Source organism: Mustela putorius, unplaced genomic scaffold, assembly GCF_011764305.1.
Source record: "Mustela putorius furo isolate JIRA1106 unplaced genomic scaffold, ASM1176430v1.1 tig00000551_pilon_pilon_pilon, whole genome shotgun sequence".
NCBI classification, from domain to species: domain Eukaryota; kingdom Metazoa; phylum Chordata; class Mammalia; order Carnivora; family Mustelidae; genus Mustela; species Mustela putorius.
The window spans coordinates 13,271,790-13,295,088 of NW_025421412.1; the positions used below are offsets into that span (position 1 = coordinate 13,271,790).

The window sequence follows — 23,299 nt, forward strand, 5'->3', positions numbered from 1 at the left end:
GGTGACGAGTGTCTGTATTTGATTATGGGAAGCTCATCGATATGCGCTCTGAGAATCCCTAGAAACTCCCAAGTGAAGGGCATGATGATAAGAAGAATATAATTACTGAAAGTCAAAGAGACCAAAAGCACCTGCATATTATATCTGATGTGGAGGCATGCCAGATTCTAAATGCTAGAACAACTATGGTTCTTCCAACATCAGAAAATACAAGTCAACAGATTGGTCCTTCGTGGTACAAATAAAAGGGAAGATGTGTCAACAAGAACCATTCTTTCCATGTGAGTCACTGGAGAGAGGTATGGTATGGCAGGGTCAAGGAAGTTGGTAAAGGTATTAGAGAAGCTGGAGAAGACCCTTAGAGAGCCCTGAATTTCCCTGATTCTTAATTATTCATCCTTGCCCATACTGTCTGTTTTCACGCTATCCCAATCTTCAGTGAGGAAGTAGCTTCCTCCCCAGGGAACCTGACCTTGGCCTGTCCCGGCTCATTTCTACCTGCTCACTTGCAGTGGATCAGTGTTTCCTAGTCTCTCATTTAACATCCCACCGGCCTTGCTCTCATCCTGCCCTCCCAGAGCCTCAGCAACCAATCCCTCCATGCCTGCGCGACTTGAGTTTTCCAGTCCTGACCAAACTCACCCTCTGCTCACTCCCGCTCTCTGCAGCGTGGCCTACCGCAGGTCGTTTTGCCCACGTGAGCAAGTGTCCACCCCCTTCCCAGAGATCTAACAAAATCATAGCTGTTTTCTTTGCCTCTGCTGCAGGATAAAGCTCAGAACTGATTCTGAAACTCCCGTCAGAACCACAGAGGCTATTGGGGAAGAGGCTGGAATCAGGGGGGAGGCACAGAGTCCAGGGGCAGGTAGACCTGAGGTCACATGCTGCTCTAGTACTGATTCGAGCTCTGGCCAATCTAAGCCTTGATTTTGTCACATGTAAAGGAGGCAGAATAGGACCCACCTGGTAGGGTGGCACATAATACGGGAAGGCACATAAGCAGGATGGTGGTGCCTCGTGCCTGTGGGTTCCTTTCCCCTGACCCCACGCCCATCTCCAGCCCTTACACTTCACACTGGTTCTTCTCTGTCAAATTCCCACACATTCCTCAAGACCCACCTCCTAATCCCTTTAGGGGTAAGGGCCCGCCATGGAGCGTACTTCCCATGGAGTACTGTTTGAGTTTCTGTTTCACTTTGTGACAGTCCCTGATCGCTCCGTTTCTCTGACTAGACAGTAACCCCGGGTAGCGAGCCCTCCTCCACACTGGCGGCCTCCAGAATGATCAGCAGGCTCCGCCACGACTGACCTTGGAGCCATCGCCTCAAGCCCTGTGGCCCAGAGGGAATGCTCGCAGAGGCTGAGAGGCCAGACCGAACGCCAACTGTCTGCGACATGGGGTGGCATCACAGCCAGTCCGTGAAGGAACAGTCGGGGTGGCTGCCGTCCCTCCTCCTCATCAGGCAGCAGTGAGGCTCTCTCCTCCCCATCTGCCCACACAGAAAGCCTGGCAGCTCCCCAAACACACAGGTAGCCGTGCGAGAGGGCGGGCAGCCGTGGCTGGACTTGGGGAGGTAAAAGCCTGTAAATCAAAACTGTACGCTGTTCCTAACAATTTTTTATTAAGACTGAGACCCCGGGGCACCTGGGTGGCTCAGAAGGTTAAGCGTCTGCCTTCGGCTCAGGTCATGATCTCCAGGTCCTGGAATCGAGCCCCAGGTCAGGCTCCAAACCCAACAGGGACTCTTGCTTCTCCCTCTGCCTCTCCCCCTGCTTGTGCTCTCGCTCGCTCTCTCTGTCTCCCAAATGAATAAATATCATCTTAAAAAATAAAATTAAAAAAAGACTGAGACCCCCATTTATCTTTCAATCCTCGAAAATGGATCTCAATTCCTGCCCGGTAGCTCGGCTCTCTTTCCTTAGAGATCTAGAGCCGAAATAAACATGTATACCGGATGAATCGTCCATCATTCATGCTGCTCAGAAGAGAAAAACCCCCAATTCGGAAAGTTGGACATGATTTTATTAACATCCACAAAAGCCCATATACTCCTGGGCAAAGAACTTCTCCATCTAAAAAGATCCCCCCCAGCTTCCATCAAAATGCAAAAGAGGGTGGGATTCGAGGTATAATAAGCAGGACGGTCCACCAGGCAGTCAGGTTCCACAGAAGGACCCTTGACATTTTCTCTTCAGCTGCACCAAACTAGAGCTGATTGCATGTCTTTAGGTGCAATCTACAAAAGAATTCTACCCAAGTGTCTTACCACGAGGTGTAAATTATTCATGAAAAATGGAAATGTACTAGATGACAACACTTACATAACTAACTTAGTCTTCCCTCAGAGTCCGCAGATACATTTATTAATTAAGCCTCATGGTCGTTTGTCCCGCAAAGCAGCGGCTTTCGAGGCAGAAAACGGAAAGTTCTACTGCCCTCTTCTTTTCTGATTTCTTGAAGATAATTTCTTGAACATAATCTGCGCCTGTTGGGCTCTCTGAGATCCAAGACCCACCTCTCCTCCAAAGATGTTCTGACCACACCTGATGCCAAGTCTGGTTCCCGATGCCCTCGCCACACTGCACAGGGCATTCACACACATCATGCCGAGTAGCTGTGACCAACAGCGCTCGCCGAATGCAAATAACACAATTTCAGAAATTCATTTATTTTTTTTACTTGAAGAGGTAGGGCAGGCTCCCATCTCCACACACCCATGTGCACATGCACATGCACGCGTGCGTACACACACACACACATACACACTCTCTCTCTCTTACTCACTACTGCTGTTCTCTACAAAATACTTGATGGGACAATTCTGCCTCATTTGAAGCTACCCAATCCATTCCATCGGCAACAAGTCAATGGTGGCTAAGCAGCTTCTGCAGTCTGGAGTCTATTGCCGGGATGGATAGACGTCTCTACCCGAGTACTAGCCAGTGGGGCTGGATTCTGACATTTGCTGTCTGGGTCTTTCTGGAGCGCAGTCTAGTTGGGCCCCAGCTGCTCTGCATAATTATCTGTTCCTGGGAACCAGCAAACAGGGAGGAAGGAGGAGTCTGAGCTTCTGTATGTGAAGGCCAGTTACTACTCTGTGTTCAGCAGAGGAATTTCACAGAAGCCTCCTCCCCAACCCCTCCCCTGCAAAGGCTTTGCAGAACCAAGATTTTTCTTATGAAAAAAATAAAAAAATTGAAAAAACAGGCTCCAAATGGGTCAAGTGGTGAATAGTGGGGGATGTTTAATGCCTCCTACATTTATCCAAATATAGTCCTGACAGATGGCTTTGCATAAGAGATTTTTTACAAAACTCTTTGAGATGAGAGTTTAAGTAAAACACGACCTTACCTTTCTAGATTTCTTGGTTAGTACAGGCTAACTTACATATCGGCTAATCCTTATACAAATAGTTTTATGTACAATTATTTGTGAGATAGAAGTAAAATCTGATGGTTGGAAGCTTTTTTTCTTCCCTCTCAAGTTATCTGTAGCAGGCCTGATAAAACATAACGTGAATCCTGCTGCATGTAATTATTTTATTTTTTTGATACAATATTGTTGCCATTGATGATCATATATAGTAAATTTATGCCGGGCAGGTGTGAAAAATGAGATTTTCTGGCTTATCAAATATTCTAATAAATAGAGGGTTATGTGAGTATATTATTAACTAATTTTCAATAAACTCTTCTCAGGTCAACTTTCTGTTGTTTGGATTTAATCTCTGGGGGAGTGTTCAAACATGTGACAAGACCTAGAGGTCAAAATTTTAAAACCTCAATCATCACTTTCTGTAGATGTGATTTTTTTTTTCACATCTTGCCAGAAATAGAATTTGTTTTCACAAGCTTTGAAAGTACTGGTGGGTTGGTTGGTCCATAAAGAGTTTCCTAATAGTCAAGGGTAGGAATTTTTCTTCCCAGCACAGGCTCAGCTCCCAAAATGAATTAGATGGATAACTGCCCTCACTGTCCCCATAAGCCCTCACTGTCGAACATGGGCGATGACTATTCTCACCACGTCTAGAGGGACTCTTTCTTCTGAGCAAAGGCTTGGGGGGTCTTTGAGCTTTCTGGCTCTTAAGTGTCACTGCGGTAAGAAGGGGGAAGCCACACATCAGGGGTAAGCACACTGGAGACATCTGACCAATGAGTGCGTTCAACTGCGATCCCTGAAGGGACTGAGTCCTTCAGGGGTGATTTCCTGTGGCTAACCCTTCATGTCAGCCCCAATTTCTTTTTCTGCCACAGGACATTTACAGGGATGGGTTTTGCCATAGTATGAAAGAGTTTGTCCATTTGTGTTGGGTTCAAAATAACTCTCTCCACGTCAGGGGCAGAGGCAAGGGAGAGGCGGCCTTTACCAGGGGCCACCGCTCAGTTCAGCTCTTGTTAAAACCCCTCACTGGTCTCCACAGACTCTTGCGCCTCAGATCTGTCTGCTCATTTCCCCCAGAGCTCTGTGCTATCACTATCCTTCCGGAAGACTTTCATCGGCCCAATCAGGCAAAAGCCTCTGCCTTGGCACTGAAGCATCAGACCCGGCTGCAGCCAGCCCTACACACTGAAGCCCTGACTGATCAGACTGTTGGATCTCGGCCTCAACTGTACACTTCCCTGCCCGCCTGCGAGTGGGAGCCTGCCCTTCTGTCTTTTGGGCAAAGATGCTTAGAGGAGTGCATGGGTGGAGTCCTTGAAGGACTCAGAGGCCGGAGAAAGCATGTCTACCTGCCGGGGTGCAGGGAGAGCCTTGCCACACAGATTGTATTTTAACTGGACCTTCAAGGATGTTATCAGGTAAAATGAAGAAACTCTGTATATAGATGACCAGGCTGATACTTAAAATGCAGTTATTTGGAATTTATTTTCTCCCCTCTTGAGACAGATGTAGTTTTGAAATAAAAACCAATAAAGCAATGACAGCACGGACTATTATAAGAATTCAAGTTACAGGAATTTCCATCTGTACTCGTTTTGTTAAATAAAATATCTTACAATATGAAAAAACTGGGTAACCCCGTATACTGAGCGATCTTTATGGCTTTTAATGTATCCTGAAATGAAATCTGTCCCACTATAGGCATCTAGAGCCTTACACATTCTGACCATCTGTGAGGCTGAAACTGACTGATTTAAACGGTATTCTCATTTTCCTTTCTGATTTTCCTTGTTACCAAGCCATTTGTTGGCTGATGGGCAGAACTCAAAGTAAAGTCTAGGGCAGTGAGTCACACCGAACAAGCCCATGAGCCCGCTGCACTAGGACTAATGATGAATTCTTTTTGACTTCTTATCTTCCTCCTTCTCATCTTCCGTGTATAGATACTGCTCGTCATTTTCAGTCTCCTCACTGGTTATGATCTCACACAGAATATTCACATATGGTTACATATTACAATTAATAAATATCTGCTAGAAGGTTCTAGGTGGGAGCCGGTTAGTACATCTCCGGCTTGAAGCCAGCCTCTGGCTCGGTTCATCTCCCTGGCTTCGGAGTGACCTTGGTTTGAGCTGAGACCCCTTTACACTGTGTTGCTCTTGGGTCTCACGTGCAAGATAGTTGTAATTGGAGAAAGAAGTGACTTTTGTGTATTTAGAATGAGGAGAAAGATGGTATAGCATGGTGATTAAGATTAAGGCTTCTGGAACCAAACTGCCTAGGATTCAGTTCCAGCAAGAACCTAGATGCTTGACTTTGGCCAACTTAGTTAAACTCTGTTTGGGTTTCACGACCTATAAAATAGAGACGACCAAAGTTGCCCTCATGAGACTGCCATAAGGAATAAGAAAGTCTATTTGTACATAAATACCCTCTCTCATATCATATAAAACAGATGGTATGATATATAATGTAGTATGTAATATGTCATATGAGAGAGAAACCAATAGAATAGTAACAAGTCATTTGTAAATAATAAAACTAGGTAATAGTAAAATTATTAAATACAATTTGTATATTAAGGTCCAAAGAAGTCGTTGCTAGTAAATGTGTTTATTGTATTTTTGTTTCCATATCTATGCCCAGAGCCAAACAATCAGAATAATTGTTTTATAGTTCCCCAAAGTATTTGGATTTTGTCTTTGTTGAATTTCAAGCTTCAAGTCTAAGTTCAGCTGAAACTTTCATTGCCGGCACCTCCAGGAAGCCCTGAGGATAGAATTTACAGCTCTGTGGCTTGTTCATCTTGGCTCACCATGGGCTGACATGTAAAGGAAACTGGACTGAGGATCTGTCTTGGGATGTTCTGGTCTAACTTCTGTTGTCTATGAATGACTTGGATCTAATTACACATACCTATGAGGTTTGTACTATTTGAACCGACAGTCTAAATTGATCCAATGAACTGAAAGACTGTCAAAACTCCAGCATGTTTTGTGTTAAAGACAGATCACTCCACGAAGGAAAAAGGAGACGGGATGCTTAGCACACCCTGAGCTCTGAAATTCCTACCTCTGCTTGCCAAGTGTGCTGGTGTCTGCCTTTCTATCATCCCAGAATCTGGGTCCAGCAGAACAACGAACAGTGTGACCACAAATCTGCAGGATCTCGGGGCTAGAAGGGACTTCGGAGGTAACCTAATGCCAGGCTTCTTTCACAAAGGAGGAAACTGAGACCTACTGCATTTAAATGACACTTCGTTCATGCAGATATGATTCCATTTGAGTTTAAAGGGCGAAATTAACAAAAGTATAGTTTGTCATGTCACAGTCATTAGCAATCTCTGACTTCAGGAGCTCTGGAAAGATTTCTAAGTCCTTTTGCAGCTGCTTTGGTCTTTGAAACTTGTTGAAATTACGTAAAACATATTACGCCTGAAAAATTTATATTTATGACTATTTCTTTTTCTGTGGTTTTCATCAAGAGCTGCTAAAGGGTTTCTCCTCTTCATCACTTAAGTGCAATCCAGCAATTCTTACATCCGATAAACTGCAAAATGCAGGGTCTAGGATTCTCGAAGCTACTGTCTGGTACCTCTTTAATAATATTTCTTTAAGTGTAATTGAAGTTAAATCTGTTAGTTCCTTTACCAACCACAACCTCTAAAGTGATGTATTTTAGCTTCTGCATGTCCCAGATCCCTCCTCTTGCTTCCCTACACACAAACCTACACATATATGCTCACAAACTCTCCAATTTTTTTTCCACCAAAGGGAGCCCCCAAAATCATTAGGCTGGAAGAAATATTTATGATATGTGATTAAATATTTATCATAACAACGGAATTTATCCTCAAACTCCAAAGTATTCCTTCATTTTGACTTCCTTTCCATTCTTAGGAAAGGTTTCTCAGTATTAGAAGGGCTTGACTTGCTGGGCGCCCAAGTGGCGCAGCCAGTCACGTGTCTGACTCTTGGTTTCAGCTCAGGTCCTCATTTCAGGATCCTGAGATCAAGCCCCACGTCGGGCTCCGCACTCAGCACGGAGTCTGCTAAAGTTGGTCTCTCGCTCTGCCCCTCCCTGCTGTGCGCTTGCTCCCACAGATAATCTCCCTCTCTCGCTCTCTCCCTCTCTAAAATAAATAAAGGTGTCCCTAACTTGCCATCATAATGAATACTACTATGTTATAGATGTCCTCTTATGAAAGGACTTTGTCACAAAAATTCTGTCAAAAAACCACAAAAATGTGGTTCAAGAAGACAGGACTTACACATAAATATCCAAATTTCTAGCTTCCTCATAACGAACGAGCAAATGAAGGGGGTGCTCTGAGCCCCGTAACGGAATGATGCAAGCGTCCTCTCTCTCTTCCATCCCATCATATCCTGTGACTCTTCCCCAGCTAAGAAACGTATTTGCTATTCTTCGTTATATCTGTTTGGAGGCTGAGTTGGCTTTCCTTAGAGGCAACCTGGCCTTTCTGAGGTGGCAGGTGAAGAGCTAAAGAATTAGCAGCAGTTTGTCTCTGCCTCTGAGGGCACACGTGGGATTGCCTCCCCCCCCCTTTCCTCCTTCATCTCAATTCAGAGGACACAGTCAGACCGATCAGGGCGTTTCCCTAGTGTTCCTTCATTCAAGTGCACTCACACTAGTCTTCCCAGGGATGAAACCTACGGCCCTGGAATCACTCATTCACTTGAATGTAGAAAGTATGAAACAGCCTTTCCCCCCGCCGTAGAAGGCAGCATGGAACCTACCACTGATGCCCCGACATGATCTCTCCCAATTTCTCCCATTAGCTCGGATCTTCCCTCCCGCTCACTCCTATGTCTCTATCTTTTACCAATAAAGTTGATAAAAAAAAAAATTTAAGCTAAAAACAAAGCCAAAACCATTGCTCTTGTATGAAGGGCAAGCATGCGTAATAATGCGTTTCTCTAGGCGAGCTCGGGCGGGTCGACGCTCGCCCATCTTCATGCGCAGCTCCTGGGCCAGGAGCACAAGTCTGTGAGCTGGCTGGCTGGGGTTAGGGGTACAGTCAGCCTGTGATTACAGAGTGGAAAATGGCCAATTGGTTCTCACTGAGAAACAGGACATCCACGGTCTTCCTGGCACATGCGTTAAGTCAACAGAGTGAAACGGCCCTACTCAGTTATATCCAGCCTTTGTGAACTCAGCGCCCCGCGCCCCTCTTCCAGCACGCCTTGGCTCTTACGCCAGAATCTGGACCAGTTGTGAAGTGGGAACCAGTGACTCTGGGGACACAAGCGACCAAGGTGAGATGTTGGCAAGCATCATTCAGACCTTAAATTTGACACGAAGGCAAAAGGGGAGACTTCTAAGAGGAGAATTTTCTTTTTCCTCCCCAACAGAGATCACGGGGTCTGAATGAACTGAATCTAAATAGAGCCAGTTTTCAAGCACCCACGGGCGAGCTTTTACGATTTTTCTCTGGCAATTCACAAACCACTGGATACGTAAATGCTGTACTAAAAGGAATTGAAGCCTGTCAGGTTAATTACACAATATTAGGTACGAAAACAAACAGTGCAACACAAAACATAGCTACATCATTATTTGCAGTAAATGTTAACTCTAAATAAGTGCAACCTGTCCATAAATGCTTGCTATAAACTAATTAAAAAAATAAAATTTGATGGATAAACATGAAAAAAAAATTCTCACTGAGAATTTTTTTTTTAAATATCAGCACTCATTTAGAGTTTGGGATTTGTGAAAGAAAGCTTTAAAAGGAGCAAACCTGATTGGCTGTGGCTGTTGCTGCGAAGGGGACACTTGTTGCAGGAGTTGTTGCTGCAGAGACAGTGGCTGACGTAGCGCTGTGCATCATGGGTACTTTCAGGAGGGGAACCATGGGAGCAATGAACAGGAGGGTGTAGCATTATGGTAATAGAAGTGGTATTTTGGCATGGTGAATATCAGAGCAGCAAGCCATCATGGGTTAAACCAGCAGATGGCATGCAATCACAATGCAAAGCAAGGAAGCATGGGAGAGAAATAAAAAAGGGAAAATAGCTTATTACAAGTACAATTAAAGGAAGTTTTAAAACATAATCAGTGATTCCCAGAAAGGCCAAAGCAGACTACTTTGGTTGATGTATTTATTGACATTTTTACTTATGATAATTTATCATTCCCAATTTGGAGCCTACGGTAGTAGGTACTAATAGGTTTCTTCCAAAAATGTGAACTGTAACGTCCAAAGAAGTAAGACTATGGGATACTCTGCTTTTGTCATTCTAAAACATCCAAGGCTCAACACGTAGGCCTAATTTGGGGTAGGATGGTCTCTGGAATTAACTGCCGTTCAATTGAACATTTTGTCAATCAGGGACCGCTTTTTTTGAACTGAAATTGCTGGAGGTTGGGGTTTATCCTGGATTAATAAACAGTACAGCAAAAATCATGGCCTTGATATAAATTCTAACGTAGTTACTGCAAAATAGCCAGGCAAATTTGGCCGATGTTTATTTCTCTTTATTCTAAATGGAACACATCCATATGTCCTAAAGACAGACTTTTGTACCAAGGCACTGGATGTGTAGAGATACTGATATGGTATTAAAATTTAACATCTAAGGCGGGGGTGGGCTACGGTCAAAATAATCACCACAAATAAATTGACACATAATTAAAAAGGACGCTGAAACAAGGCAATTCAGACAGTTGTTTTCAAAATACATCCATTTATAATTTTTAAAAATAAATACTTCTGGGAAACTCTGATAACTCTAACACACAGCAAAGAGGAGATAAAGGCACACCACTATGAAACTTTAAAACATTGATGAAATTAGCCTGCCTTTCTGATAAAGTCAGCTTTTTTTTTCCCTCTTACACTAAACCGTATAAACTCTAAAGAGAAACAAAATACAGATCATTAAAAAGCAGTACTTGTGGTTTTATGTCTGGCAGTGGCTGTTCTAGCACAGTGGTTATTCTGGTCACATTAAAACGATTATTTTCTTAAATAATACAAAAGTACATCTTAAAAAAACCTATACATTAACTCTAAAGCCAAATAAAGCCTTCAGAGCTACCATCGCCTAAAGCATTTCTACCATCTCTGAAATAAATTTCAAGCAAGTGAAGGTACTGTACATAATAGAAAAATACAAATAAAAAAAGGTTGAAACCTACCAATACTGGTAGCGGGAGTCATGCACAAAACTGACCCTGCGTGTCATGCAATGGCAGGTGGAAAAAGTGAATAAAGGGAAAGAAACAGGTTAGCGGTTTAGAGTTAACATTCAAAGTGAGATTGAAGCACAACCAGAAATCAGTAGGGTTAGTTAACACAGTCCTTAGAGTTATTCACGTTTTTAGTATAGAGACAAATATCTCTGACTTGTTGGAAGCCAATATTACTCAAAGCTCACTCCTTTGATACTTTTCACTCTTTTTACTTGGCTCCATCGACATGATTCTTCTAAAGAATGGCATGTGACAATGTCGAGAGTGTCCTTCCTCTAAGACCTCCAAGTATCGTACAGACCTCATCGAGGTAAACCTCCAAGGTAGGAAGTGGGTATTTTACAGATGAAAAATCTGAGGCACAGTAACTACTCCAAGGTCATGCATAGTGGGGACCTAGGGTAAGGCTGGAAATAGAATTCTACTCCTAAATCCAGGTCAGGGTTTGTATTCGTTGGATTACACTGACTTTATTGCATTAAACATGTGTTTGCTTGTTTGGTTGTTTCGTGTTAAAAACAATGTGAAAGTCAAAACAGTAGCGAAGACTCTGTATCCTCTAAATCAAAGCCTCACGGGTCAGGTGACTTTTAGATGATTGCCTGGAAGCCCTATAGCACAGGGAGGGAGACTGATGTTCTTGTGACAGAATGACCCGGCTGTGTACATGATCTGTTTTCATCACAATAAAGGAGCCTAAAGAGCGTAGAGGCAAAACTGTACAGAGCTGGGGCAGACTTAGGACTGGGCTAGCGACTGTGTCATGGCGGCTGTTAGGTGAACCCTGAGGGAGATCTTTGGCAAAACTCCTAGGAAATCTCAGGTTGGTGTCGAAGTGGCAGGGGGAGGGAGGAAGATTTCAATCCCTCCGGGGAAGAGCTGCCTTCCCTGTGGTGGCCATATTAATGTACTTGAATCTGTAAACTCTGACCCTGAAGAAAAATGTATGTGGTAAAGCACTGAAAAACGGAATTATCTACTTCTGGTTCAGTTCCTTAGGCTAAAAATCAAGGTACTCTGAGGATTACATACCTGAAGATGGGGTATCATGGAGGTGACAGAGGATTCGTTTTTAATGAATGAATGAAAAGTCTCTGTAACAAATGGGTGAACCCATTTAGGGTTTTAGAACTGCCCTCTGAGATACCAGGTGAAGAATGTGAGAGGCGTAGACCTGTGTTCTCTCTGCCGCACTGTCCACACCTGAGAGGTACTTTCTGCCTGATCTGTATTTGGGTCAGGCTAAGTTAACCAGTCAGGGACAGAGGCTATTTAATAATGGACTCTTCAGCAAACATGTGCTAATGAATCCTTTACACGCACACACACACACACACACACACACACTCCTCAAAATCCTTCTCTTTCTCCAGCCCTATCTTTCTAATCTTCATAAACAAACTTCTGGACAGTTGCCTGCTCATAAATTTTCACTTCCTTGATCCACATGCTCTTCAACCTTCTCCAAGTTGACTTCCATATTCAGATCTCTCCTCCAACTGCTAATGTCCTCAAGAACTCCCTCTTTCTGCAGTCAGTAGGATCTCTTCCATCTTCATCTAATGCGAATTTGCTAACATTTAGCACTTGGCCACTCCCTCCATAATAAACCACACTTTCCCCTTGGATTTCTAATAGCACCCCACCCCGTTCTCCCCTCCCACATGCACAGACACACACACACACTCTACATCTTACATGCTAGAGCTTTTCAGGACTCAGTTCTGGTTCCTTTTCATCTACTCTGTGCTTTTTCTGGGCCTATCATTCAATCCAGCATTTAAATACTATCTATAAGCTCAAAGCTTCCAAATTTATGCATCTACCTTCCCTCTTGAAGTTCTCTGCTCCGGCTCACCAATAAGCCAAAGCAATCCTCTTTCTAAAATGAATCTTATATTGGTCTGTCTGTACATCTCCACTGCCACTCTTCAGGTCCTGATTGCCATTATCTCTAGGCTGGGCCATGTCATGATGTCCGAACTGGTCTTCCTGCTCGCTTTTCTGTCCCCTGCCTACTCTGCTCCACTCTTCACCTTTCTAAATACAGGTCTCTGCTGGAAATGATTCACTGCTTTTTCATTGCGTTTAGGATAAAGACCCCCTATGGTTCACTCTCTGACTATCTCCCCAGCTCCATTCCAAACGCTTCTCTGAGGGCGGGCACCGTGACCCAGGCAGATTAGCCTTTCATTTCTTTGAACTGAACACATCACACTTTTGTCCTACTTTTGGGCTTCCCACAAGCTGTCCCCTGTGCCTGGAATAATCTTCGTCTCACTCTTTTCATCTTCCTGGTCTCAAGGTACGTATCAATTCTTTAGAAAAACCATTCCACTGTTCTTTTACCTATCTCCATCTGCCATTTATATCAGTTTATTATTTTCAAGCTTACTGAACTCTACTCTTCCAGTCGTTGGCCTTATAAAGCATTTAAGTTATATATTTATACTGACATTTATTGGACATCTCTCTTCCTCTCCTGTCAACTCTGGGAGGGCAGGACTCATGTCGGTCTAGGTTTCCGGGGCCCAGATTGACAGGGGATCAATTGGTTGAGTGAGGGTCCTTAGTCATCAGTGAGTGTAATGGGAGCACTTGGTTCCTAAAATGTATGAAAGCGCCTACCTCGTCAGTGACTTCATTTTAAAGAAAACCGTGGCTGGGTTCAAAGTCATCCCTATACAAATTCTGCTATTCTCTTGCATTCCAGTGTGGGGGGGGGGGCGCGGTTCTTTCCTGTGTCATGGCTGTGAATGTCCCAGGGTTGCAAACCACCACCACCAGCCTCTGTAGCCACGCTGACCTGGGACTGAACAAGTGACTTTAGCTTCAGTTCAGGATGTGGTTGAAATGCTTGACCAAATTCATGTGATGAGCCCCTCACCCACCGTGGTCTGAAAGTGATAAAAATATTAGAAATGCATAGCTTTGGCTGTGCATGGCTTTCTGACTCAGTGTCAGATTCTGCTCCCTGTCTTTTCTGCTCTGCACCCTCTTCCTACTCCTTCAGGACTTCGCTCTGCAGCTAACATGAACAGCTTGCAATCCCTCAAATACGTTCTGCCCGACCTAGGCTCTCCCCCGCCGGCCTGGGATGCTTTTCTGCCACTGCTAAAAATCTTCCTTTCCAAGTCCTAAGCAAATTTCTTCTCCTTCGAACAGTCGCTTCTTTCTCAATTTCCCTTGTCCCCATCACCCACTGCACCTGCTGACGGCCTGAACACTCTGCTTTTCTCTGCACTCTCAAATAGCTTTGCAAGTGGCCCAAGGGGCCCTTGACGCTCAGCACTGTATTGGTTTTTCCTAGTTCTGAACTCCTTTGTATTCTCATTACTGGGTCTGGAAGTCAGAACTTTCTCTGTGTTCAGGAACTGATTGCCCAATTAAGGGGGGGCATAAATTTTGCTATCATTGTACACGTTCAGTTTCCACCAAACACGGACAAATCTTTCACCAAGGTGTGTGATAGAAAACCTTATGTAACCTTATGATTTCGGATCATTAGGCAATAATAATACTAGCGCTTTTCCTTGTTTTACTTATGCTGTGCATGCAAGCTAATGAAATAAATCAAAGAGGGACTCAGTGGGTCTTTCTGTTCTGAGCAGCTGAAGCATTCCATTAAGGCACTAATTCTATCCACAGAAACTTCTCAACTGTTCTCTGCTGCGGTTGCACAAATATTTCAACTCTTGAGTCTGTGAGTCAGGATTCTTTGCATATTTCCACGCATTATGTATTCACCCTGCAGCACAGACACACGGCCTCAGTTTTCCCGTCTGCAAAATGCAAATAGTCATGCCCGCCACTGGCAGAACTATCTTGAAGAATAACGAGACAATGCCTATAAGAACACTTACAGTAACATGATAAACCTGTCAGAGAAATGCCGAGAATTATTACCCTGCTGTTTTTGTGAGTGTGTGTGGTTTCTGCCACTGGCCTAATGCAGCGAAGAGAAAGTATTAACTCCTGGATTAAAATAATCCCTATCAAAAAAGGAGACAAGGAAAAGTCTCACCCACTACCAACGTGCTAGGGCATCAGCCAAGGTGATAATTATATAAGCATGGTTTTGGAGAAGAATCCCATATTTTGAAGAGTGTTTTATATTCCTATCTCCACATCCCGGAGGCTGAATTCCTAAAATCCAAATTCACATGGTGTCAATGTATGATATCGTATATGACATACGATATACGTATGTCATATACGATATCATATACCGTATGATGGCAAAACTCCACTGTGTGGAAGAGACGGCAGGTGGACTGACTGTGAGGCTCACGTCCCACGGTCTGCAAATACTGACCCCTTATGTCATACACCTGCAACGAATTCAATGTGATATACTAATTATACCTCAGTGCAAAAAAAAAAAAAGAAGAAGGAAAAATTAGGGATCTTAAAAAAAACAACCCCCAGATTTTCACTATGAATGGCCTTTCAGAAAAGGGTAACCTCCAGGAGTATGTAAGATGTTCCGTGTTTCATATATATGATCATTGTTGACAGAAAGTACTTACAGAAAAATCAAAACCTGTCCGTTTAAAAATAATGGGCCCATCTTCTACCAAATTGCAAAAATGATTTTTGAACATCGTTACTTAATTTGCAGAGATTTAAGACAACGGTGATTAACAATGAATGATTATAGTCATTACTGTTTTAAAATTGAGTTGAAAATGTGGTTTATGAGTAAGAAAGCCCAAAATAAAACTATAGCCAAAACAAACACTGAGATTTCTGTTGGGGATTTAAATGGGGGAACGATTATGCTAACTTCTTTTTGATTAAATTGTTTTCTCTTTCATCATTTAAGAAAAACATGGGAAAACTTCTTAGAAGCTGAAATACCGTTTCAAAGCACGATAGCCATGTAGCTGTTCACTATGATACTGATATCATGTTACAGATGGAAACACTTATAATTCATGGAATGAAATAGGCTAGAACCCACTTTTGGGCTCCCAAAGTCCACACAACCCTGGGCTGCCGGACAAACTGGGACAGTTTTTTAAAGGATCCAGCAGGGGGCAGAAGTGCACAACCACAGCAGCCCATACAGCCTCCCGGTCCTAGATGCAATCATTTCATCAATAATAATCAGGTCATTGCATAAGGGATGTTTATCCATTCTTGCTTTGGAAGTCTTTAAATGGTTTCCAGGTGAAAGATTTTTTAAATGAGGATTCCTACAGTGATTTAACAGAGCTGTCATTATTGGACTGAAGTGTTAAAAATGAGTTAGAGGCCTTCAGACTTTCACACAACTTAGGTCCGAGGTTTCAAAGGCATTGCCAGGAAATGGTAGTGAAACTGCTACCCAATCTCCAGAAACACATTTGTCCATTGATGCTTAACCCCTCGGTACATTCCTCCCACATTCTTTTCTCCTAAGATATCTAGTGATGAGATTTATGAAGTAAGACACTCAAGGAAATCATAGAAGACCTCGAGGTAAGTTAACCCACTATAAATTATTTTACAAACATGTTACATCCAGTGGATTACAAGTACAAGTCCTGCGGTGCTATAAACCTGCTCTGAAATGTCACTGGCTAAGGCTGTAATCCACCAGGAGGGAAGCCCAGTTAAGCACTGACATAGAGACTCACCCTACAGGTCTGTAAGTCTCCTTAAGAGAAGAGCAGAAGTGAAATATGAGAACTAAACACTAAGAACAATTTGCTTACATGACTTATATGTTTACTATAATAAATATCATTAATAGGTTGATCACTGTTTTCAAAGTATAGTTTTTATACAAAAAACACCACAGAAAAATTTCTTCTACTCCCTCCTATATTAATTCCTAATAGGCTACAGGATTTAAAGAGAAGGATAATAGACCTGAAAATTCCAACCACGTGGATTAGGACCAACAAGCTCTTTGTGATAAAATTGTTGTTCATCTGTATTTACCTTCGAGTCACTCTCAAGGGGTGACAATTTGGACTTCAAAACTAAGAACTGAATGGACAGTCTCCTCACAAAAGCCCAAATCATTCTCTGGTTCTTTATTTTTTGAATACTAGGAAATTTTATTTATTTTGAGACTATTGTCCTACTTCTCACGCAGACCAAGGAAGTCAAAACCATGATCCATTTAAGGTGACTCTGTGTTAGATGGTGTACGTAGGTCTGTGGTCGGGGAAGTGGGTGAAAAATGGGGGAGGGTTACCATGCATTATGCCTTTGTTTCTTCACTTCTATCTGCTGGTTTATAAGTCTGCCAAGCTCTACGGAGGACTCTGTGATGCCACGTGTGGAAGCTGGGTAGTGCCATGTCATGGGACGTTGGCTGGACTGGTCACAGGGACACTAGGTGCCGGCTCTTTGTGCCACCTTGGGAAGTCACCTCCCACTTAGGGGGCCTCAGTTTTGTCATCTGTAAAACAATCGCCTGCCTGAGGAGATCATGAAGAATCCTCTAAGCTTCAAGATTCTGTGATTAACAGAATTCATCTCTTAGTGGAATGATGCAGTTAATGGACCTTAGCAGTTACTGTTATCAGGCATTGGCTTAGAAACCGAGGATACGAGCTCTATCTACTTGTGCGCTTGGTGAAGTTGAGAAGGATGGCGAAAGAGAGAGGATGAATGTCAAATATGAATAGAGGATTGCTTTAATTTGAATAGCCTTGTCTTTTTTTTTCTTTTAGTGCTCGGAACAGGAATAGAAAAAAAAAAAACAGGTTAGTACTTACTGCAATTACTATTTTTAGGTCATTCAGGGTTAAAGACAAATCTCAATGGTCACACAGAAAAAGTCTCGTTGACATAAACGATTTTACACAGCATGTGTAAGTGCGAGAAACCAAAAGGCCTCCCTGTTCCCTGCCTCTCACGGGTTCGGCCTGTCACTGGACTCTACAAAATACTTGGCTGTAGGAGCCGAGCAGCCTTTCGCTCGCATTCCGAGCACAGTACAACTAGCTCGATAGCTTAGGACAATGACGAGTCTCAGGCTGTACTGACTGTACCTTTCCAAGCAAACTAGATGCCACCGAACAGCTTAAAGGAATGAGAAGGAAGCACATGACCAGAAGGGCACACGGACACGGACTTGGAACTGTCGGGGCACGCACCTGTCGGGATAAACGCCGCGTGCTGCTGCAGCTGCGCACTGGTGAGAGCCTGCTGGTAGTGCAAGACGCTGGGGTTGAAGACCGTGCTGGCACCGTTGCTTTTTTCAAGTGCTTGTCTCTTTGGTAAGGGATGAAGAGCACCAGGAGGAAAGGCCTAGAGGCAGAGAATGGGATAAGACATGTATAACTCAAAGTAACCACACCTCCAGGGTCCGCAGAGATCATCAACTACGACATTCTTTTTCAAAATGACAGCTAAGGAGATGCCTGTGCCATGCACCTTAATTTAAACAGCGGCAATGTCGGGTGAGTGAGGATTCGTTATTGGAGAGCGAAAGCATGATTTCTGTAACCCAAAACGGTGGCATCTCAACTAAGGAAAAGAAAAACTATCAAGCAACACCAACAAAATAAATAAATAAATAAAGGGAAAAAAAATTTAAAAATGTTTTCAGCTTTTAAAATGAGTTAAACTACTCTAAGGGATGGGGGGAGAAGCATTTGTGTTATCATTAATACCTATTCTCTTCGGTAACTAAACAGCAATTGCTTGGATTTAGAGGTTAATAAGAACTATAAGGAACATTTTCCGAGGCAAGTAATATAAATTTGCTTCACTCTTTTGGAAAAGGTATTAAAATTTGTTAGGATTAATTTATTTCACATATTACATATGGAAATGAGATGGCTAAACACCTGATTGAATTTTCTCCATTAATCAATAATAATGATTGTCTGCAACCAATTTTACAAGTAATACAAATCTCAGATGGTTCTCTGAAAAGCTACATGCAAAGCGAAAGGTGAAAGGTCAAAGTACCAGGTCTACAGATGCTTCGAGAGGTCGCTTCATTGCTTTGGCAGTCGACTGAGTCTTTTAATAACAGGCAGCGAGCACATGATGGCAGTGGGCCAATGGGATTCAAGCGAATTAACATACAGGTAAACAGCAAGCAGAGGTGCATCATGGGAACGGCATTGCATTGTGGATAGGTGAGAAGGAAAAAAATATTCTGAATGCAATATACAACGTACAAAACACTAGGCATGCACAACAACAAAAATGTTCTCTAAAGAAATGAATATTACACCTTAAATTAGTATCGAAGCAAAAATGCATCTACTATACCTTAGTTAAAAGCATATAAGAGAGTAAAATATAGATGTTTGAAATTCAGGAAAGTTAATTAAAACAGCAGCTTGCATACACACCATAAGCATTTTTTATATTGCTTCAGAAAAAAATGCAAAACTTTCGAGGGCCATAGGACTGAAGAACTTCTGATAAGTTAGTTTTCGAATGTAAAGTAATGAATGCACTAAGTATAAGATCCAAGTCAAAAATAAAAGATATTTTTTTCAAATTCTGTAAAAATAATTTTTAAGGAAGACCTAGCCTAACAAAATGAAGTGGCAAACTGAGACAAGAAATTCAGGCAAAAAAATATTCAAACACAAGATTATTGAGGCAAAACTGTTTGGGTTTGGATCTTAATTTTTTGTCTGAATCGTGTGGATAATTGTCTCAATTCTTCTCTTCAGTCTGCTAGCATGAATCTGGCAATGAGGGAGCAGGTTCCAAACTTGGGTTTTGAATTTGAATAGTAAGTTTCTCAAATTTCCCATTCTCGATCCATTGTACTATTTCTACCGACTAACTTATCATCCATTCTGTTTTCTACTACATTTGAAATTGTAATTCAATTTATCTCAATCAACTTACCGGATTACATTAAGAAAATACCATTGAAAAAGGTATTTTGTGTTCTCGGTTATCAGAATCATTTATACTTAATAATTCTGTGTGTTCTTTGAGTTATAATCAGTGACCAACCCAGTTAATGAGAAGTGGAACGCTCAGCTAGAACAACAGCTAAAAATAGCAAATAGCTAAAAAAAAAAAAAAAATAATAATAATAAAATAAAAATGTAGAAAAGAACTGCTTGAAATACTAGATGGAAAATAATATTTTTATAACATACTTTGGGGCAGATAGTCTCATTTAAACAGCTGAAATAATAACAAAGATTGATTGAATCTTCACCACAATGAAACAATTTTCCTAATCCTTGATAATTGCTGTAAAAGATGGAAAAACTCTATGATGGAATTCTGTGAAAAAAAAAAAAATCAAAGGAATAGCTCCAATGCAAATAAAAAATGAAATACCCCTTTTCTATGTGTAGCACAATAGGTAAATCCCTAAGGTTTGTGTAATCAATACAAATTGTGATATTCTAAGGTTCTGAGTTGGAACTACAGCATCTGACATAAAGTGGGACAGTACTAAACTCTCAGAATGGGAAACAATGACATTTTCCTTTGCAAATCAAGGGCTTTTCATCATCATTCGATGATTCAGGATCAAAAGTACAGAGCTGACAGGAGGTAAGTTAAAGATGGGGGGGCAGGGTGGGTAGAAATAAAGTGGGTAGGGCAAGGATTGAAGGCAGAGAAGAGATTTAGAACAGCCAACAGAGACAAGTTTTGGAAGCATCTTGAGAGAGGCCATATGAAATCAGTGTTCTGAAAGTAGGGTCACAACATTTCTAAAACCCAGAGAGCTCCACAATAAGAAAGCTTATTTGTACTGGACAGTCGTTCTTCAGATAGAAGTTCCCCATTACATGACTCCCATGACCCCATGTTCATTTAAAATCTTTGGTTGCTCTAGAGTTTTTAGATTGCTAAAGAATGCAATTCTTTAAGCTTAAATTAATCTGTGCTAACTATATAAGACTGGGCAGCCTGTTCTCCCAGAGTGCTCTGAGCACACCAGCCCGGAATCATTTTGGCCTCAACCTTCTAGAACTGAGTTCTCTTCTCTTTTCCAGTTCTGGGGAGTTTGAAAGTCAAAGCTGCTGTTGGGTTGATTTTGTCTGCTGGGCTAACTGGAAGACCGAGTATGTCTCCAAAGGCTGGTATTTATGAACAAAATTTCAACTTAACAACGCATCACTTAATGAAGTCTCTGAGTAGGAAAAGAAATATTAAATATTTCTCCCTAGGATAATCACCTGGAAGGTTAATATTCTTTTTTTTTTCCTGATCTTAGGTTGATGAAACTTAATGTCCACAGAAATTAGAATAATCTAGAAATGTGAAAAAACTGAGAGCTTTCAGCTGAGCTGGACGGCAACAGCTTCTCCTTTTCTCCCACTGCATAGCGTGGGTTATCTTTACTAGATGCATATGTCGGGTCTTTTCAAGGAAACGCTAAGGTTCTGGAGGGTTGAATATACCTGTCAGTATCTTGCACACCTCATGCTTTAAAGCACATGTGTAGAGTGTATTTTTAAAAAAATCTGGGTGGATTAATAATCGCATTATAATATGGTTTGGGGGCGCCTGGGTGGCTCAGTGGGTTAAGTCTCTGCCTTCGGCTCAGGTCATGATCTCAGGGTCCCGGAATCACATCCCACACCGGGCTCTCTGCTCAGCAGGGAGCCTGCTTCCTTCTCTCTCCTCTCTTGCCTACTTGCGATCTGTCAAGTAAACAAATAAAATCTTTTAAAAAATGATTAAAAAAATATGGTTTTGTAGTACACAGACATTCTGATCTAGCGGATATCTTTGGCATAGCTATTTGGCTACACTGAAAGGTCCTCAGGCTCAGACTAGACTCGAAAGATCACCGAGCCTGGTGGGTCTTGGGAGCTTCCATAAGTACCTAAGCAGAGAAAGCGGTTCTCTTTAGTTGAGCCTCTACTCTGTGTCAGTCACAGGACATCCATTCTTGCTGGCCTCACCAACATTTTGGATGCCCTGCCCTCTCTGCACCCTCTGAAGTTTTATGTACAAGCAGCCAGGTTTTCCTTTCTCTGAGTCAAAGGACAATCCAATTGCCAGTCAAGGCGTGCCAATCAAGGGCCCATGCTGGGCATTAGGGGCAAAGACCAAATCTGAAGAAGTCAGAAAACCCTAACGACAGTGATCAGAGCTGCCATTTTGATGCGGAAGAAAGGGATGTGGACACATAGGATGGAATTCAAAATTCCTTTATATGTTTTCTTGGACAGTTGAAATTTCTCTAGCTGATGGCAGCTGGTCCTGTTTCCTTTTACAAAATAGGAATCTGTGTAGCCCCATTTGGAGTGTGTGAAGAAAGACTGCTTGCTTGAAGATCAGATACCCTTTGTGTGAAAATTACCAAAGAGAAGCTCTGTCTGGCTTATTTTCACATTAAAAAAAAAAATCTGGTGAGGATGATGCTCAGGTTTTAAGATGTATTGTGAAAGAATCGGGCTCCAAAGGAAATAAATGTCTCCTTTTCTGGAATCAAAGCTTTAAGTGCGTTTTCAGGGTCCAATTAATCAAAAGAAGGGGAAATCCCTGGACAATAATACAAACTGCATTACAGAAATTCTTTGTGTTGGGAGATGGAGCCCAGGTGAATGGAATACTAATATCTTCTGACGGCAATCATCACTCCCATTTGTTCTTTTAAATAAGGAAATAAGAGGGTTTTTTCAGTGTATTGAGTAATCTTGCCGCTGGAGCAGGAATACTTCGACTTTATCCAGCTGCATTGAGGCTGGTTCAAATGAGCCTCTTGCTTCAACTAAAAAGACATGACAGATTCAGTAATTTTCATGTCACTGTCAGAAAGAAGCTGGCTTTTGTCCTGAAACTATATTCCTTTGGGTTGTCTCTGAGGATGTTGGAAGATCCCCTGAAATATCAGAACTCCAAATTTGGGCACAGTATGACAGTCCCGGGAACTATGGTAACTAAATATCCTGACATCCATGGCAGTAACCTCCGCGCCCCTTGACGAGTATGATGTGCCAGTGTGTGGAAGAGCGCCGGGCAGGGCGCGCAGAGGGGTACAGGCTGGGTCTTTCAATATATCAGGTCGAGGAATGACATGTTGGGGTCAATGGTCATTTCTTCTCTTCTCCCCGTCACCCACCACTGACCTTTATGGGCTGCTCTGTTCCTTTGGTGACTGAAGTGTATACTGATCGTGGATGTTCCTCTGGGTGCTTCTCATAAACCAGCAGATACAATCAAGGTGCAGAGAAAATCAGGGCTCAGTTCTCCGGTCACGATTAGTACCAGCGGTTTGTTGTGGCAACAGGTATTTGAGGTATAGGAACTAATTTTTTTTTATACCCTCAGAATCTCATCTCCTACCCCAGTGACCAGCGCTGGCTATTGTGAACCAGACTGAGCCAATCATGGCATGATATTTTTCTAACCATGAAGACAGCCACCAGAATAATCTTTTCTTTTTTTTTTTTTTTTTCAGAATAATCTTTAACTGCTCTTTAGTTGTTCGTTTGTTTGTTTTTTCTCATTAGAACTGCTGTAGAAGATGCTATTTTCCTCTCCTGTCAGAAAACAGAAGAATGTGTCCCCACAGGAGTCTAGACCCATGGTCACTGTTGCATTGAAGACAGAGCTGATATGCCAAGGGAAGCAGAAAAGAGTAAAAAAAAAAAGCGAGTGAGAGATCTACTGATTTTCCAGTTTCTGGATCAGGTGCCGCTAATCTCTATTCGACTTCCCTTTGGAGAGCACCACATGAAATCTAACTTTTTAATTTAAGCTACTTCAGTTGGGTTTTTGTCTCTTGCAGCTGGAGTCCTGACTAGCCCTGGGGAC

The 23,299-nt window shown here is 42.3% G+C and overlaps 1 protein-coding gene across 8 annotated transcripts in view; it reads right to left on the bottom strand.

The window, feature by feature from the left end:
- MBNL2 (muscleblind like splicing regulator 2) overlaps positions 1-23,299 on the bottom strand; it is a 154,968-nt gene that overhangs the window by 14,713 nt on the left and 116,956 nt on the right. The window contains exons 6-9 of one of the 8 annotated variants that reach the window (XM_004746121.3): positions 18,512-18,565; positions 17,692-17,845; positions 10,544-10,579; positions 9,144-9,238 (exon numbers count right to left, since the gene is read on the bottom strand). In XM_004746121.3, the coding sequence (XP_004746178.1) occupies positions 9,144-9,238; positions 10,544-10,579; positions 17,692-17,845; positions 18,512-18,565 (339 nt within the window). The remainder of the gene's footprint in view (positions 1-9,143; positions 9,239-10,543; positions 10,580-17,691; positions 17,846-18,511; positions 18,566-23,299) is intronic. The other 7 variants (XM_004746120.3, XM_004746124.3, XM_004746125.3 and 4 more) reach the window with 7 other exon arrangements.